Here is an 18,489-nt window from a genome sequence, read left to right as displayed (position 1 = left end):
GAGGTTTGTGACATTGTACAGGAGACAGGGAGCAAGACCATCCCCAAGAAAAAGAAATGCAAAAAAGCAGAATGGCTGTCTGAGGAGGCCTTACAAATAGCTCTGAAAAGAAGAGAAGTGAAAAAGCAAAGGAGAAAAGGAAAGATATACCCATTTGAATGCGGAGTTTCAAAGAATAGCAAGAAGAGATAAGAAAGCCTTCCTTTCCTCAGTGAACAATGCAAAGAAATAGAGGAAAACAACAGAATGGGAAAGACTAGAGATCTCTTCAAGAAAATTAGAGATACGAAGGGAACATTTCATGCAAAGATGGGCTTGATAAAGGACAGAAATGGTATGGACCTAACAGAGGCAGAAGATATTAAGAAGAGGTGACAAGAATGTACAGAAGAACTCTACAAAAAAGATCTTCACGACCCAGATGATCATGATAGTGTGATCACTGACCTAGAGCCAGACATCCTGGAATGTGAAGTCACGTGGGCCTTAGGAAGCATCACTACAAACAAAGCTAGATATTTCAAATCCTGGAAGATGATGCTGTGAAAGTCCTTTACTCAATATGCCAGCAAATTTGGAAAACTCAGCAGTGGCCACGGGACTGGAAAAGGTCAGTTTTCATGGCAATGCCAAAGAAGGCTCAAACTACTGCAAAATTGCACTCATCTCACACGCTAGTAAAGTAATGCTCAAAATTCTCCAAGCCAGGCTCATCAATATGTAAACCGTGAACCAGATGTTCAAGCTGGTTTTCAAAAAGGCAGAGGATTCAGAGATCAAATTGCCAATATCCCCTGGATCGTCGAAAAAACAAGAGAGTTCCAGAAAAACATCTATTTCTGCTTTATTGACTATGCCAAATCCTTTGACTGTGTGGGTCACAATAAACTGTAGAAAATTCTGAAAGAGATGGGAATACCAGACCACCTGACCTGCCTCTTGAGAAACCTGTACGCAGGTCAGGAAGCAACAGTTAGAAGTGGGCATGGAACAACAGTCTGGTTCCAAATAGGAAAAGGAGTACGTCAAGGCTGTATATTGTCATCCTGCTTATTTAACTTATATGCAGAGTACATCATGAGAAACACTGGGCTGGAAGAAGCACAAGCTGGAATCAAGATTGCTGGGAGAAATATCAATAACCTCAGATATGCAGATGACGCCACCCTTATGGCACAAAGTGAAAAAGAACTAAAAGCCTCTTGATGGAAGTGAAAGTGGAGAGTGAAAAAGTTGGCTTAAAGCTCAACATTCAGAAAAGGAAGATCATGGCATCCAGTCCCATCACTTGATGGCAAATAGATGGGGAAACAATGGAAACAGTGACAGACTTTATTTTCTTGGGCTCCAAAGTCACTACAGATGGTGACTGCAGCCATGAAATTAAAAGACCCTTGCTCCTTGGAAGAAAAGTTACCACCAACCCAGACAGCATATTAAAAAGCAGAGACCTTACTTTGCCAACTAAGGTCTGTCTAGTCAAAGCTATGGTTTTTCCAGTATTCATGTATGAATGTGAGTGTTGGACTATAAAGAAAGCTGAGTGCCCAAGAATTGATGCTTTTTAACTGTGGTGTTGGAGAAGACTCTTGAGAGTCCCTTGGACTGCAAGGAGATCCAACCAGTCTATTCTAAAAGGAAATCACTTCTGAATACTCTTTGGAAGGACTGATGCTGAAGCTGAAATTCCAGTACTTTGGCCACCTGAGGGAAAGAACTGACTCATTGGAAAAGACCCTGATGCTGGGAATGATTGAAGGCAGGAGAAGTGGATGACAGAGGATGAGATGGTTAGATGGCATCACTTACTCGATGGACATGAGTTTGAGCAAGCTCTGGCAGTTGTTGATGGACAGGGAAGCCTGGTGTGCTGCTGTCCATGGGGTCGCAAAGAGTCGGACATGACTGAGCGACTGAACTGAACTGACTGAAGGAAGGTTTGCTGGACTTCTTGGTGGTTTAGTGGTTACGATTCTTCTAGGACAGGGAGTGAGCTTCGATCCCTGGTTGGGAAACTAAGATCCTGCATGCCTTGCAGTGCAACCAGTAAATAAACTTTAAAAAAATGAATAAGAATGAAATGTTTGCATGTTGCCTCCTCTAATATGTATGTGTCTATTCCTTGTAATACTGCTAACTTTTTGTATTTTGAATACAGTATTAGGTACATAAAAGTTTAAAATTGTTATTTTTTAATGACTTTAACCTCTTATTGTAGAATAACCTTCGTCATGAGTAATTGTTAACATAGCTACAACAACTTTCTGTTATTTATGATTCATCTTTTCCTAATATTTAACTTTTACACTAATCACTGGAAATCAATAGTTGCTTGTTTACATTTCTGAATTTTTTTTTCATTGTGATCTCTATGATCCATTTCAAAAGACTGTTTATATTTGATCTGTCATTTTTAGAGCTTGTCACAGGAGTGTTTCTAAGGCTGTCTTCTTGCTGTGTTGCCAAGAACCCTCCATACATTTCTTAACTTTACTGTTAACCCGCTAGTTTTAGCCTTTCATCAATTGAAGTGATTTTCTTACTGCTTTTATTGGCATTGTGCCTTCCTGCCATGAGGAGCAGGAGAGTATTGGGTATATGAGAGTTACTTATTTTAAAATTTATGTTTAAGTGTTGGCCCAAAATGGAGCATCAATTTCTTGAAGTTGGAGGTAACTATGCCTTCTCCTGTTGTAGGAGAAACTGAGAAAAATATACTATCATTTGTCTTTTGCTTTCAGGTATGCTTACTGTTATTAGATTAGTTTTTGATAAATCATAAATAAATTAATCTTACTCTTACCTCGTGTATCTGCTCACTGGGAGTGGATATCATACTTTAAAGTGGAAAACTTGAAACATATCCAGGGACTTCTCTGATGGTCCAGTGGTTAAAAAATCTGCCTTGTAGTGCAGGGGACATGGGTTTGATCCTTGGAAGGAGAGTAAAGATCCCACATGCATCAAAGCAACTAACCCCTTGGGCGGCAACTAGAGAATCTGAGCTGTGAAGATCTCTCATGACACAATGAAGATCCTGTGTGCTTTAATTAAGACCTACTGCAGCGAAATAAGTACATATATGTGTGTGCGGTTTATATATATATACACACACACACATATGTAGCATATATATAATATTGTATATATGTGCAACCCCATGGACTATAGCCTGTCAGGCTCCTCTGTGCATGGAATTCTCCAGGCCAGAATACTGGAGTGGGTGTCTGTTCGCTTCTCCAGGTGATCTTCCCAATCCAGGGATTGAACCTAGGTCTCCCACATTCTAGGTGGATTCTTTACCATCTGAGTCACCAGGGAAGCCTGTATGTATATAGGCTGGGAGAAGAGGGGCAAGAATACGGTTCTTTTTATTTTTTGAATAATAAGATATTTACATGCTTTTTTCTAAAATTACAAAAGGATACACAGTAAATTCCTAGCCTCCTAAGCTTCCTCACAGTACTAGTGTATCTTTCCTAAGACATTCTGGGACATTCTGAGCAAATGCATATGTATGTCATTGCTGCCCCTCCCCCCTTTAAAAAATACATGCTGTCATCCATCTGCAGTATATTTTTAAAAGTAATTTAGTTTGCAATTCATTTCCTGATAGTACATAAAGAGCTTCCTTATTTTAATCATTGCATGATAGTTCATTATGTAGATGTACCAGTATTTGTTTAACTGCCTTCGCTTAGTGAACATTTGGGTGGTTTTAATCTTATGCCATTTCAAACACTGCTGTGTATGAGTATCCACCCATTTTACACAAGTGCAGATTTATTTTGTAAAATCCTGGGAGTAGAATTACTGGGTGAAAAGTATAAGTGTTAGTCACTCAGTCGTGTCGGACTCTTTGTGACTCCATGGACTGTAGCCCACCAGGCTCCTCCGTCCAGGGAATTCTCCAGGCAGGAATACTGGAGTGGGTTGCCATTTCCTTCTCCAACTGGGTAAAAGGATATTTGCAATTTTAATTTTGATAAGGCATATTGCCTTCCATGTACGTCTCACTTTGTGTTATACCCTTTAGTTAGGCATTTATCCATTTGATTGGTGAAAATGGTAATATTAATGTGATTAGTCTCACTATAATAATAGAATGCATCTTTTCATGAAGAGCTGTTTTATGAAGTTAGAATTGCCAGTGTTTTATGACTCTTTGTCTCTTCTATTTCAATATTATTTAATCCTCTCACTGTTTCTGTTACTACTTTGTGATTTTTGTTTTATCATTTAAATTTTTGATGCAGCTGAAATTTATTTTGGTTCAAGCATTTTGTAAGAAGATTACAGAATACACAAAAGTAGAATAGTACTGTAGTACTATGAAAATTCCATATACCCATCCTACATCAGATTTAACAGATACAAGATTTTATTATACCTACTTCATCTATTTCTTTATATTAAAATTAATGATTAGATGTTCATTCATCTTCATTATCTATTTTTCTTTCTGTAGAAATGGTGTGCTCATTTTTAACACTCCCAGATTTCTGATTTAGGGGAAAAAAACTACTTCTCTTAAATACTCAGGTTATAACAACCACACTGTTATCCCTGTCCTGGTAGAAGAAGGAGTGCAAGGCAATTTCAGATGTAGATTTTTAGGTGATACACCTAAATGTTTTACTTATTTGCACTGTTGTTTTTATAAGTTTTGTAGAATATGTAAAATATTCTAGTCAAACAATAAAAATTTTAGGGTCCTGAACTGCCAGCAGTGGGATTTGCTTCCCCAAGAAACTTTGTATCTACAGGAAGTCTGGGACAGTGCTGCTAAAATTTCCTCAGATGCATTTTCATTATGAATACTAATTGCTGTAACTTGGTTCATGTATTCTGTGTTTTTTATGCATGTCAGTTATTTATTTACAAGGCGTTATTTCAATTTTTGTGATTATTTCAATAAAAACTATAGTTAAAGCCTTTGGTAGGGGTGCTGTGCCTGGTCTTAGTTGTGGCATGTGGGATCTACTTCCCTTACCAGGAATGGAACCTGGGCCTCCTGCACAGGAAACGCAGAGTCTTAGCCACTGAACTATTAAAATCAAAATTACCTATTCACTTAAAATTAGGAATGATGACTTTTTTTTAGAAAATTATTCCTATCTACTTGCCATTTTTTATTCTACTCCTGCTTCTGCCTTGACACTTATCAGCCCTTCCAAAAATTCTACATGTGAGACTAATCATTGTTAATCTTAGTATGTGTCTTTCAAGACATTTTGTTGTTTATATAAATACATAAAGACTTATAGGCTTTGTTTATTGGTTAATTTTTAGAAAATCTTATTATTCATGTTGTTTTAAGCCTATTTTTACTTATCAGTGTATCATGAGACACATTGCTTCATTTAATGACCTATTGCTCACAGAAGGATGTTTCAGCAGCCCCACTTGGTTTCTAAAACTGTCTAATTTGACCTAAGTTCTCCAATCAGATCTTGCTATAGATAAGCCAAAATCTTACTAAGATTTGCTAAGCTAAGTCCTCCACTTTCCCATAAACACAGTATGCTGTTTCTGTCTCTAGGTCTTTGCTCATTTTCTTTTCTACTCTTCTCGTGCTCAGTGTCACTTTCTTAAGAACTTCACTTGAATATTTCTGTGAGTTCTGTCCAGATCACATTAGATTTTTGTCTTCTTGAACTCTTGGGTTCAGATGGCCCCTGACTTAACAATGCTTCAACTTATAATTTTTTCAACTTTAAAATGGTACAAAGCAATATGCGTATATGAAGTAGTAACCATAGTTTGAATTTTGGTCTTTTCCTAAGCTAACTACATGCAGTATGATTTTCTCTTAATGATGCTGGGCATCGACAGTGAGCTGCAGCTCCCATTAACCCACATGATCATGAGAGTAGACAACTCATACACTCAAAACCATTCTCTGTCCATTCAACAATTCTGTTTTTTATTTTCGGTGGAATATTTGATAAATTACATGGAATAGTCAACATTTTATGATAAAGTATTTAAAGATGCCTTATTTTCCTTACTACTTGACAGTGATTAGTATTCAATAAAATTTTTAAGTACTTTTAAATAATATGTACATAGTATCTTTTGGGGCTTCCCAGATGGCTCACTGGTAAAGAATCCACCTGCCAGTGAAGGAGATAGAAGTTTGATCCTTGGGTCAGGAAGACCCCCTGGAGGAGAAAGTGGCAGCTCACTCCAGTGTTCTTGCCTGGGAAATCCCATGGATGGAGGAGCCTTGCAGGCTACCGTCCATGTTGGTCGCAAAGAGTCGGACACGACTAAGATGCATGCACAAAGTATCTTTGGGATTCTTCAGGTGGATGTCTTGTTTTGAACATTTTAAATAGCTTTTCTAAAACTAAACTTTGATAAATATTGATTTCAGGTGCATGGTGGAGGCCTGGACTTTACTGCGACAACATTCTAATAGGTTGAATATAGAGGAGCTGCTCAAGCATACATATGAAGTCTGTCAGGAGATGGGCTTAATGGAGGATTTACTGAAGCTACCATTCACAGACACTGAGCAGGTAATGATTTGTCAGTGTAAACTTATATCTGGAAATTCAGGATAAGTTAATAGCTTACAAATCTATTTTGTTCTTTCTAGGAGTGTTTGGTGAGATTTTTACAGTCCAGTGCGAGTGTTCAGAATCATGAATTCCTTTTAGTTCACCATTTGCAGCGTGCCAATTATATTCCTGCCTTGAAGCTGAACCAGACTCTGAAGATTAATCTTATGGTACAGTTGAACTTGTTTTATTATGGGGGGACAAGAGAATAGGGAAAACAGATGACTTCATTATATAAGAGCTTTGTATAATCTTGAATTTTGAAAATCCTCACTTTCTGAAGCAGAATTGACAAACAGGGTGTTGTTACTTATCCAGTTCTTTTATATGTGCCATTTCTGTTTAGGTATCTGCCCACAGTCTTGCCAGACTAACTACTTTACTCACTCAGGAAAAATAGCAACTGGTAGAGGACAACAGTAGGAAATAAATAGTGCAAAAAGCATGGACTTTAGGGGTTGGACTAATTGTTCATTGGCTCTGTGTGCTTGGACACACTCTGAACCTTGGTTTCCTTAATCGTAAAAGGACAGTATCTTTTGTGAGGGTGCACAGACGTGTGTGTGATGGAACATGTTGCTTAGTAAATGAAAATCATTGCTTTTATTAGTTGTAAATAATCAAGGCTGGGAAGGAGAGACTTGGAATTTATCAATGGGTAAGAATTGATGAAGCAGTTAGGTTGTGTGTATGATGTCTTTGGTTTGGAAGAATGGGTATGTAGAAAGGAGGAAGGTGTTCTTGTGTATTCATAATTATATTTTAATAGTAAATAATAGGCATAGCACCTAACATTTTTGAAGATTAAATTTTTACCAGTTATGTTATGTTCTATAGAATGATCGTGATCCTCGTTTGCGAGAGAGATCAGTGACTCGAAATTCTATAATAGACCAATATGGGAAAATTCTTCCTAGAGTCCAGCGAAAATTAGCCATTGAGCGAGCAAAGCCTTACCATCTGTCAGCATCATCAGTTTTTCGAGAAGGTAAGATTTCATTGAAAAATGTCCTAAAATATTGCACTAGAAAAGATATTGAATAATTATCTTCTGAAACCTTTGTTATCTTCTGTTTAGCTCAGTTTTGCTTTGATTCATCACAGTGATGCTTTGTGGCTTTGTTTGTTTGTTTATTGGTGGTTCTACCCCAAGAAATCGAAAGCTTCCTTGGAACTTTTAATCTTTCTAGTTTATTTAGTACAGAGTGACAGAACTCTTTTGATTTCATTTGAAGACTGCTGACTTTTAGAAAACACGTAGACAAATTATTTCACTGTCTCCTAAAAGCCAAAATTGTTAAATTTCTGCACGTATATTGCTAAACCAAATATAATTTGAACTACTCATGTTTTGTTTTCGCCAATCACTTTGCCGTATTTGTCTGGCTACTTTAAAATCCTGGTGTTAGAGATGAAATTAAATACTACCTTTTTTGTTTCACAGTTTCTAGACCAAAACCATTATCAGCAGTTCCAAAGCAGGCTGTAACTGGAACTGTGTTAACAAGATCTACTTTCATCAATAATGTGTTATCTAAAATTGGAGAGGTCTGGGCAAGTAATGAACCCGAAAATAGTATCTCTGTCTACAATAGGTATGTTTTTCTTACACCTTTTACACTCATGCTACTTGCTAATCTTCCCTGGGTTATCAGCTGCATTCATAAACAATCCAGCCTTAGAGCGTATTAGCGTATGTAGGAAAAATGTTTTGTGTTGTCTACTTTTCTTGCAAGAAGAACATTCTTTGTTCTTAAATTTGAAACCAGTTATGTTCATTGTTATTTGTAAATAAGCAGAATATACATGGTAAAAAAAAGATAGCCCCCCTCCCATCTAACCTCACCTTCTTACAGTGTTTGTATTGATAATTTAGTCTTCTTTGTGATACATAATCAAAAGTTAAATTTTTATTTTCTCTGTAGTCCTAAAGTAGAAGAACCCTCTCCTGTAGCATATTCTCTCCCAGATCCAGAGCTGCCTGAGGCATTTGTTGGAACACCAATTACAAAGGCATCACAAAGAATTTCTAGGTAAGAATTTATTTAATCACTTTTAAAAGACAGTATTAGACAAGAATTACACTGATACGATATTTGTCTTAATTTCACTTACTTCACTTAGTAATGGTATTCTCTAGGTTGATCCATGTTGCTTACAAATGGCAATATTTCATTCTTTTTTTTGACTAATTCCATTATATATATATGTATATTATATATATGTCCATTATATATTTTTTAATGAAGCTCCATTCTGTTTTCCATGGTGACTATACCAATTTATATTCCTACCAGCAGTGTTAAGAGGGTTCTCTGTTCTCCATACCCTCTTTAGCTTTTATTATTTGAAGACTTCTTGATGATAGTCAGTCTGACCAGTGTGAGATGATACTTAATACTTACACTATAATTTTAAAATTATCTTTGAAGTCTTCATAAATACTGTTTTAAATTATTGAAGGAGTTTATAATGCTTCCTTTAAAAAAATAATTTGGGCAGTTTTATAGTAATTTTAAGGAATTTTACATCAGCTGATAATCTACTTAGAATTTTGCCTAATGATTTCAGACTGCTTAAAAAAAAGCAAACTTTGTTGTATTAAAATCATAAGCAAAATAAATTATTAATTTGTTTTCTTTAATCTCTCTGATTCAGACCCATGAATGAAGGTTATTTTTTATAAATCCCAGCTGATCTTGGTTGGCTTCTAAAAACTTGCCCCTGTTTAACTGAGCCTACTAAGATGTCTTAAGTGGCTTTAGTACAATAATACTTTTATTTCTTAAACCTATGGTTATTAGAAAAGTAAATAGTTAAATTGAAATTTTGTATCCAAGATGGAACTGTGGTTGTTTATTGGAGAGTGGAGAAGTGTTCATAATCATCAATAGCAGAGTACAAAAAGTATCTCTTAATGTAATGATTCTTTCTCTTTAATAATATGACCATAATTGTTGAAAATTTTTGACATTTTACAATTTATCCATGACAAAATGACATAATTTTGTTGAAATAGTTTTGATACTAAGAATAAAGGTACTCAGAATAAGTTAATAACTTAAAAACAATTGGGCTCAACCCATTTGTAGTGTATATAATGGACATCTTTTCAAATCATGAAAGGATTTTCCCTTTTTTGGGTTAGATTTTATTAAATTGAGGTTCTTTTCCTTTATTACCATAAGGAGATGGTGAGAAGGTTGCTTCAAATAGAAGTCATTATCACTGACATGGTATTTTTACCAATAGTTTTGTTTTTTTTCCCACAAATCACTTTTTCTCAGTTCCTTTGTACTTGAAAGTGAAAGTGAAGTCACTCAGTCGTGTCTGACTTTTTGCGACCCCATGGACTGTAGCCCACCAGACTCCTCCATCCATGGGATTTTCCAGGCAAGAGTACTGGAGTGGGTTGTCATTTCCTTTCTCCAGGAGATCTTCCCAACCCAGGGATTGAACCCTGGTCTCCCTCATTGTAGGCAGCTGCTTTACCATTGAATAGGTCTGCAATTCAAGAAGGGAGAAAGAATAAGTGTTCAGGCCTACTAATGGCCTAAAGACTATTATGAGAATCCTTTAAAACTGGTGTTAATGCATATGGAATAGAGCTGATTGAGTTGTGAATATTTACCTTTTATAAAAATCATTCCACTTCTTGCTTCTATATTTTTCAAATTGGGTGTGTGTTAGTGTAAGTAAAATTTAATGGATTGTGGCTTAGCATAGATAATATCAATGGGCACTGAATATAGTAAGGCTAAATGCCGTTTTATGTAATTCATATGTGTATATTTTTACATATGAAAATACATTCATTTGTGTATGTGTATAATCTAAAATGCATTACCTACTTGGATCATGGTCAAAAAGTTGTTGAGGAAATAAAAGACCTAATGTGATATTTAACACTTTCTTCAGAAAACAATAAAAAATGTTTTTCTTGATATCTTTTTTAAATGTAACTTAAACACATCAAGTCTTGTTAGTATAAGAATTTTGCTTTTACTCAGTAGGTATACCACTTGTTGCACAGACCTTGCTTTTGAGAAATAATCTTTCCTAAATAGACACCTTAAACATAAATTTAAGCCCAATGCAAGGCATTTAACAAAATACCTATTTGGGATAGCTCAATAAAAAAGTGAGCAAAAGTTTACAAATATATAATTTGAATGCAAATGAAGTAGAGAAGGAAAGAAGAATCAGAAGACAACAGAGAAAGAAATGTCTAGCAGTCTGACTGAATATTCTTGGTTTGGTAGAAAGCTCAGAGCTGTGCTTAGTACAGAATAACAAATGCAAAGATGCTGTATTTAGAGGAAGAAAATACTTCCTGTAAATATTTTCCACCACATAATAAGTTGTTTTGAAGCACCTATGATTTCTGTTGGTCTGCCATCTCTCGCAGCAAAAATCTTGAACTTAAAGGATAGAATGGCAAAGAAGGCATAGCAGCAAGAAATTATTATTTCTGGGCACCAAACCTACTTTTCTGGTTATTCTCAGCTGAATCACATAGGCATCTTGGGGTAGTGTTTTTGTTGCTAGGAATGTAGCCATAAAATAAACTATTAGGAAATTGGGAAAGGAGTGACTGTATGTTGATAAATGGTCCACAAAAATTGTAATCTGAAAATTTCACCTTCAAGTTTATTTATTTATAAATTAGGTTTTTAAGCTGTTTGGACTATGCATACTTAATACAAGTCACCAATGAGATCATTTCTATCATCTGATATGATAAGAATGTCCAGGACACTGTAGGAAAAAAAAACCATTGAGTATAGTCCTGGGATTCTCTTTTGCTACTAACCTCATTAATTTGAGAAAATTAACATTTCCTTTGGTTGCTAAGTGTAGTGATCAGAACCATAAAGGTAAATAAACCAGTATTCATTACGTAAATTTCATGTAGGTGAAAGGAATTTCTAGGTTGATGAAAGTGAATTGCAGTGAATGGCTTGCTAGGGAAGCATTACATTGTTTTCTTGAGTGCTTGAATCATTAACAGTTTGTCTTCATTTGAAAATAAATGCTTGGCACATAGAGGGGCTCAGTAAATATTGGTTAAGGGAGGGAGGAGGGCTATAACTCCTTCTGAGGGGGTGGGGAGTGTGATCTGAGAAGGAAATGGCAACCCACTCCAGTACACTTGCCTGGAAAATCCCATGGATGGAGGAGCCTGGTAGGCTACAGTCCATGGGGTCATGAAGAGTCGGACATGATTGAGCGACTCCACTTTCACTTTTCCATTGGAGAAGGAAATGGCAACCCATTCCAGTATTCTTGCCTGGAGAATCTCAGGGACAGAGGAGCCTGGTGGGCTGCTGTCTATGGGGTCGCAGAGAGTTGGACGTGGCTAAAGCGACTTAGCAGCAACAGCAGCAGTGGGAGCATGATCAAATTGCTATCTAGGTTTCATAATTCTCTTTTTTCACTACTGAATTAATTCTGATTTTTGAAACTAAGGGTGGCATTACAGACAGTAATATACTTGTCTGAATTTATATTTTCATATGGTGAATATAGAAGTTTGCATAATTAAATGGGATACTGATTCTTTTTGTTTCTTCAGTATAACTCAAATATGTTACCAGGATTTTTCTATTTATATGTATACTGTGATTACAGACTGCTGGATTTGGTTGTTCATCCTGTCCCCCAGCCCTCTCAGTGTTTGGAGTTGATTCAGCAAAGCCCCACAAGGTCTCCTTGGTCCCTGGCATCTAGTTCATTGCCAGTAAGTTCACAATTAAAAGGATCACGTCAGAATGCCTCTAGGGCTTCAGAATTACATTTACTTGAAACTCCTCTTGTTGTTAAGGTAAGTATTATATTACATATCTAGCATCTAGTATTCATAGTGAAGCTAGGAAGTTCCTTACAAATAGCAGAGAGAAATAAAACTATTTATAATCGACATCTCTGGGTAATAGGGGTTTTAAGCCTTTATTTTCCCTTTTTCTGTGGATATGTTTCCAAAATGCTTACTGTATTATAAATTAGCCTTTTTTCTTTGAAAAATGCTTTCATGTTCTTGTTGTGTGGTTTTTTTTTTTCTGATACCATTTTGCTATTTCATCAAATACTTTCTCATTCTTAACATTTTTTAAGTTTTGTATTAAAATTCTAGCTCCTTCAGTAAAATTATAAAGTGTTACTCTTTCCTGCTATCAGTAGGAAATTGCTTTTTCCTTCACCCTTTCTGATAAATTACTAGCAGAGAAACCACAGCTAAACTTGTGATGACTGGTAACAGTGGATTTTTAGCTTCCTGTTGGAAAGCCATTTTCACATATGTTCTCTGCAAGTTCCTTGTCCGGTATTCTGGATTGAGTCCCAGAACTTATTTATTTTTTCCTTAATTGTTTCTGGATATCCAGCATTTAAAGTGAAGCCAAGAAATTCTTACTTTTCAAACTGGATAAAAGATACTTCAATAAATGCTATTCCTAAAATAGTTATTAAAAGAAATTGAAAAGGTGGTTGCTAAGATTAAGTTCCTAATATTTAATATCCAGTATAGTATTTCTAACTTTTTTCTTCTATAGAAAAACACTCATATTTTATATAATCTGCTGTTAAGTTCAAATGAAATTAAATGAGGGAGTAATTTTGTACTTGCTACCAAAAAGAATCTAGGAAAAAAATCAATATAATCTTATGATGGATCTAATGGAATTTAATAATCTAATAGGATCCAGTAATTTGTTTACGAGTCCTTTAGAGGAGAGGTTAAGTGAGGAAATTGTTTTTGCTAACTAGTTCATCTGATTATTTGTAATCATTGTAGTAAACCATAAGAATTCTCATAAGTAAGTCAGTTACTATTGAATTCATGTAATGGAATTATATTTTTTCTAAAACATTCTTAAAGTCAGTCTTATTAATTTAGATTAGCTTGCTATAATTAAACTAGATTCTGTTCTTCACACAGTACCATCTCTTTCACCTACTACAGTTTTCTAAGCAATAGTTAAATAATTTGTCTTATATCAGCACTTTATTTTTTAAGTTGAACTTAAACCTAGGAATAATCAAGGTTTAGAATGATTATGGATGCAATTTTATGTTTTGTAGCCTTATAAATAGAAAGCACTGAGTAGAATTTTATGTTTTCTTTCCAGTAATCTATAATAATACTTATTGATGTTTTTATTGGAGATGAGAATATAGTCACCATTGCCACTCATTTGGCTCTGTCTGTCCTTACGTAAGTGTCTTTTACAAACACTAATGGTGAATTCCATTTACTCTGTGTCATAGAAAGCTAAGACTTTGGCTATGTCAGTTACTTCCTCTGGATTTGCCGAGTTCACTCCTCAATCCATCCTAAGGTCTGGTCTTCGAACAACACCTTTAGCATCTCCCTCTCTGTCACCTGGAAGATCTCTTAGTCCTCCTTTACGACTCAAAGAAACTAGAATTTCATTCATGGAAGAAGGTGTAACCACGAAATGGACTGCTGCTGTAAGTTTGATAATAGTTGGAACAAAAGGACTTCTTAATAATATATTAAGCTCCTATCAGTGTAAATGATATCGCTATAGATTTTTATATACAGTCTTGCAGATAGTCATAAAATCAGAAAACGTTAATTCAGAGAGAAACTTTAGGGCCTTGGCTAAACCAAACCTACCATTTACAGGTGAAGAAAATAGGGCTAGAAGCACTATTAACTTCCCAAGTTAAGTTGTCTATAACCACATAGTTACTTGATAGAAGAAATGGGACTGAAATTAAGATCCATGGTTGGTTTTGTTTGTTTGTTTTGGAATGTCTTTGTTTTTTAACCTGTATTGTACTGCTGTTCTTAGTAAGTTCCTAGTTTGTTGTCTGTTTGGGAGGGTTATGTCTTTAGAGCTTCACTGTAGGTTAATAGGAATCCATTGGTGGTTATTGGGCATCTTGCCTATTCTGTATATTAGTCTTTTGGAAGTACTGATCTATTACCAATTAGAGAATCATTAACAGTCATTAACTTTTAATCATCAGTCTGAGGAGAATGAATTAGAGTAAGTAAATTTTGATGGAGAAAGAATTTGGAGATAAACAGAGCATGGAAAGGGTGGGTGTGATTGGGATGGATAAGTTAGATTTAACTGATTTTTACTAGTAAAATTTTTTTTCTCCAAATCTTTACTTGATAGACTGTAGATGACAGCAAAGCAAAAACATTTATTACTGCATCTTTACATAAATGTGGGGCTCCAGCAGAAACTGAATGGCTGAAAAACAAAGATAAGACAACATCTTTTCCCCTGGATAGCCCTGAAGAGGAACATCAAGAAATGGATGTCAGATCACAGGATACAACTTCACAAAGTTTGGAGAAACTGGATGTGAGCGTAGAAAATAGCAATACTTCCACCAGATCAGACCAGACTACCTTAGAGTATCAGGATGCTCCATTACCAGAAGACTTTGAAGATATTTTGATAGCCTCTAAGTCAGTGAGCTCTTCCACTGAACTGGTTGCTAATTTAACTGAACAGACTGAGAAGAACAGTGATAAAGATACATTTGAACCAGGAGTGACTCCTCCAGAGCCAGAGAAACAAATGGGTAAGGACTCATCCCAGATATTCAAAATGGCCATTGATATCCTTCAGTAAAATTTGGAATAGAAGTTTCTCTACCATAAGAAAAGCAACAGGGTTAAATAATTACATGATCATAGCACAGTAGGTTCTAGCAAGAGTACACATATCTTATTCTTTCCACTTACAAACTTTGATTATAAGTATGTATGAGGTTTGAGAAGAGGAGAACTTAATGTGTGTTCTGTTTTCATTTGGAGATGAAATTTAGAAAAGAACAGTAATGATTAAGGAAGCAATGTCAAATATCAGTGTGACTTAACATCTTCCTATAGTTATGAGAAATAATAATACTACCTTTAAAGACTACGTTAACTTACCCATCCAGAAGCCTCAACTTTCTGGAAAGCTGCTTAGGAAACGAAGTTCATTCTGCTCTCCATCCCTGCCTCCAAAATAATCACTAGAAAGTGAAAATAAATGTCCAAAGACCCATGAATCTATTGTCTTTATATTCATTTATCAAAAAATGTTTGAGCCCCTAATCTTGTGCAACGGACAGGGTCCTGTTTTGTGTGTGTGTTAGGTATTAAGGATAAATAAAGTAGAGGATAAAGAATAAAAATGTGCTAGATGTTAAGGATAAACTAAGTAGACATGGCACTTGCCTGCATGTAATGTAAAGTCTAGTGAGTGAGTGAGAGTTGCTCAGTCATACCTGACTCTTTGCAACCCCATGGACTGTAGCCTGCCAGGCTCCTCTGTCCATGGAATTATACAGGCAAGATTACTGGAGTGGATTGTGGATTAAATCAAACAAGTGCGTACAACGCAGTTTGATAAATGTTATGGTGGGAGACACAGTAGGAACCAGTGGAACACAAGAAGGGAGAAACTTTGCTTAGAATTGGTGGATCAGAAAACTTAGTCTATGTTTATCTTTCTTACTCCTGCAGATTTAACAAGCTTATTTAAAGATAATTCCTATCTTTAAATCTGTAAAACCAGTGTAAAAATGTGTGTCATAATGGTTTCTTTGGGAAAATATTTTCTGCCTAAGCTGAACTAAGGTTTCTTAAAATGTGAATCCAGTGAAGTTGGGGCTAATACTGTCTTTATTTGATAAACGTACACATTATTAACTGGACATGGAACAACAGACTGGTTCCAAACAGGAAAAGGAGTACGTCAAGGCTGTATATTGTCACCCTGCTTATTTAACTTATATGCAGAGTATATCATGAGAAACGCTGGGCTGGAGGAAGCACAAGCTGGAATCAAGATTGCCGGGAGAAATATCAATAACTTGAGATATGCAGATGACACCACCCTTATGGCAGAAAGTGAAGAGGAACTAAGAAGCCTCTTGATGAAAGAGGAGAGTGAAAAAGTTGGCTTAAAGCTCAACATTCAGAAAACTAAGATCATGGCATCTGGTCCCATCACTTCTTGGGAAATAGATGGGGAAACAGTGGAAACAGTGTCAGACTTTATTTTTATGGGCTCCAAAATCACTGCAGATGGTGACTGCAGCCATGAAATTAAAAGACGCTTACTCCTTGGAAGGAAAGTTATGACCAACCTAGATAGCATATTCAAAAGCAGAGATATTACCTTGCCAACAAAGGTCCGTCTAGTCAAGGCTATGGTTTTTCCTGTGATCATGTATGGATGTGAGAGTTGGACTATGAAGAAAGCTGAGCGCCGAAGAATTGATGCTTTTGAACTGTGGTGTTGGAGAAGATTCTTGAGAGTCGCTTGGATGCAAGGAGATCCAACCAGTCTATCCTAAAGGAGATCAGTCCTGGGTGTTCTTTGGAAGGACTGATGTTGAAGCTGAAACTCCAGTACTTTGGCTACCTCATGTGAAGAGTTGACTCATTGGAAAAGACCCTGATGCTGGGAGGGATTGAGGGCAGGAGGAGAAGGGGACAACAGAAGATGAGATGGCTGGATGGCATCACTGACTCGATGGACATGGGTTTGAATGAACTCTGGGAGTTGGTGACAGACAGGGAGGCCTGGTGTGCTGTGATTCATGGGGTCTCAAAGAGTCGGACACGACTGAGCGACTGAACTAAACTGAACACATTATTAATTGCTTTAAGAATTTCAGTTCAGTTGCTCAGTCATGTCCGACTCTTTGTGATCACAGGGACTGTGGCACGCCAGGCCTCCCTGTCCATCACCAACTCCCGGAGGCTGCTCACACTCATGTCCATTGAGTCAGTGATGCCGTCCAGCCATTTCATCCTCTGTCATCCCCTTCTCCTCCTGCCTTCAATCTTTCCCAGCATCAGGATCTTTTCAAATGAGTCAATTCTTCGCATCAGGTGGCCAGAGTATTGGAGTTTCAACATCAGTCCTTCCAGTGAATATTGAGGACTGATTTCCTTTAGGATGGACTGGTTGGATCTCCTTGCAGTCGAAGGGACTCTAAAGAGTCTTCGCCAACACCATAGTTCAAGAGCATCAGTTCTTTGGCACTCAGCTTTATTTATAGTCCAACTTTCATATCGATAGATGACCACTGGAAAAACCATAGCTTTGACTAGACAGACCTTTGTTGGCAAAGTAATGTCTGCTTTTCAATATGCTATCTAGGTTGGTAATAACTTTCCTTCCAAGGAGCAAGCGTCTGTTTATTGCATGGCTGCAGTCACCATCTGCAGTCATTTTGGAACCCAAAAAAATAAAGTCTCTCACTGTTTCCACTGTTTCCCCATCTATTTGCCATGAAGTGATGGGACCAGATGCCATGATCTTCGTTTTCTGAATGTTGAATTTTAAGCCAACTTTTTCTCTCTCCTCTTTCACTTTCATCAAGAGGCTTCTTAGTTCTTCTTCACTTTCTGCCATAAGGGTGGTGTCATCTGCATATCTGAGGTTACTGATATTTCTCTTGGTAGTCTTGATTCCAGCTTGTGCTTCACCCAGCCCAGCATTTCTCATGATGTACTCTGCATATAAGTTAAATAAGCAGGGTGACAATATACAGGCTTGACGTACTCCTTTTCCTATTTGGAACCAGTCTGTTGTTCCATGTCCACTTCTAACTGATGCTTCCTGACCTACATATAGATTTCTCAAGAGGCAGGTCAGATGGTCTGGTATTCTCATCTCTAAGAATTTTCCAGAGTTTGTTGTGGTCCACACAGTCAAAGGCTTTGGCATAGTCAATGAAGCAGAAATTGATATTTTTCTGGAACTCTCTTGCTTTTTTGATGTTCCAGCGGATGTTGGCAATTTGATCTCTGGGTCCTCTGCCTTTTCTAAATCCAGTTTGAAAATCTGGAGTTCACAGTTCACGTACTGTTGAAGTTAGCTTGAAGAATTTTGAGCATTACTTCACTAGTGTGTGAGATGAGTGCAGTTGTGTGGTA

At 36.6% G+C, this 18,489-nt stretch overlaps 1 protein-coding gene across 8 annotated transcripts in view; it reads left to right on the top strand.

Moving 5' to 3' along the window:
• The window catches only part of AHCTF1 (AT-hook containing transcription factor 1), a 93,414-nt gene that overhangs the window by 58,306 nt on the left and 16,619 nt on the right, over nt 1-18,489 (top strand). For all 8 annotated transcript variants that reach the window (XR_015143531.1, XR_015143530.1, XM_086345004.1 and 5 more), the window contains exons 22-29: nt 6,380-6,524; nt 6,605-6,736; nt 7,404-7,554; nt 8,011-8,161; nt 8,492-8,599; nt 12,198-12,390; nt 13,833-14,036; nt 14,717-15,131. Coding sequence is in view for 6 of the 8 variants with exons in the window: in XM_086345004.1 (XP_086201130.1) it covers nt 6,380-6,524; nt 6,605-6,736; nt 7,404-7,554; nt 8,011-8,161; nt 8,492-8,599; nt 12,198-12,390; nt 13,833-14,036; nt 14,717-15,131 (1,499 nt within the window). In the remaining 2 variants the exon portion in view is untranslated. The remainder of the gene's footprint in view (nt 1-6,379; nt 6,525-6,604; nt 6,737-7,403; nt 7,555-8,010; nt 8,162-8,491; nt 8,600-12,197; nt 12,391-13,832; nt 14,037-14,716; nt 15,132-18,489) is intronic.

Source organism: Bos grunniens, chromosome 16 (assembly GCF_055505025.1).
Source record: "Bos grunniens cultivar Pamir isolate PY7600 chromosome 16, Bosgru_T2T1.0, whole genome shotgun sequence".
Classification (NCBI taxonomy): domain Eukaryota; kingdom Metazoa; phylum Chordata; class Mammalia; order Artiodactyla; family Bovidae; genus Bos; species Bos grunniens.
This window is presented reverse-complemented; position numbering and strand designations above follow the sequence as displayed.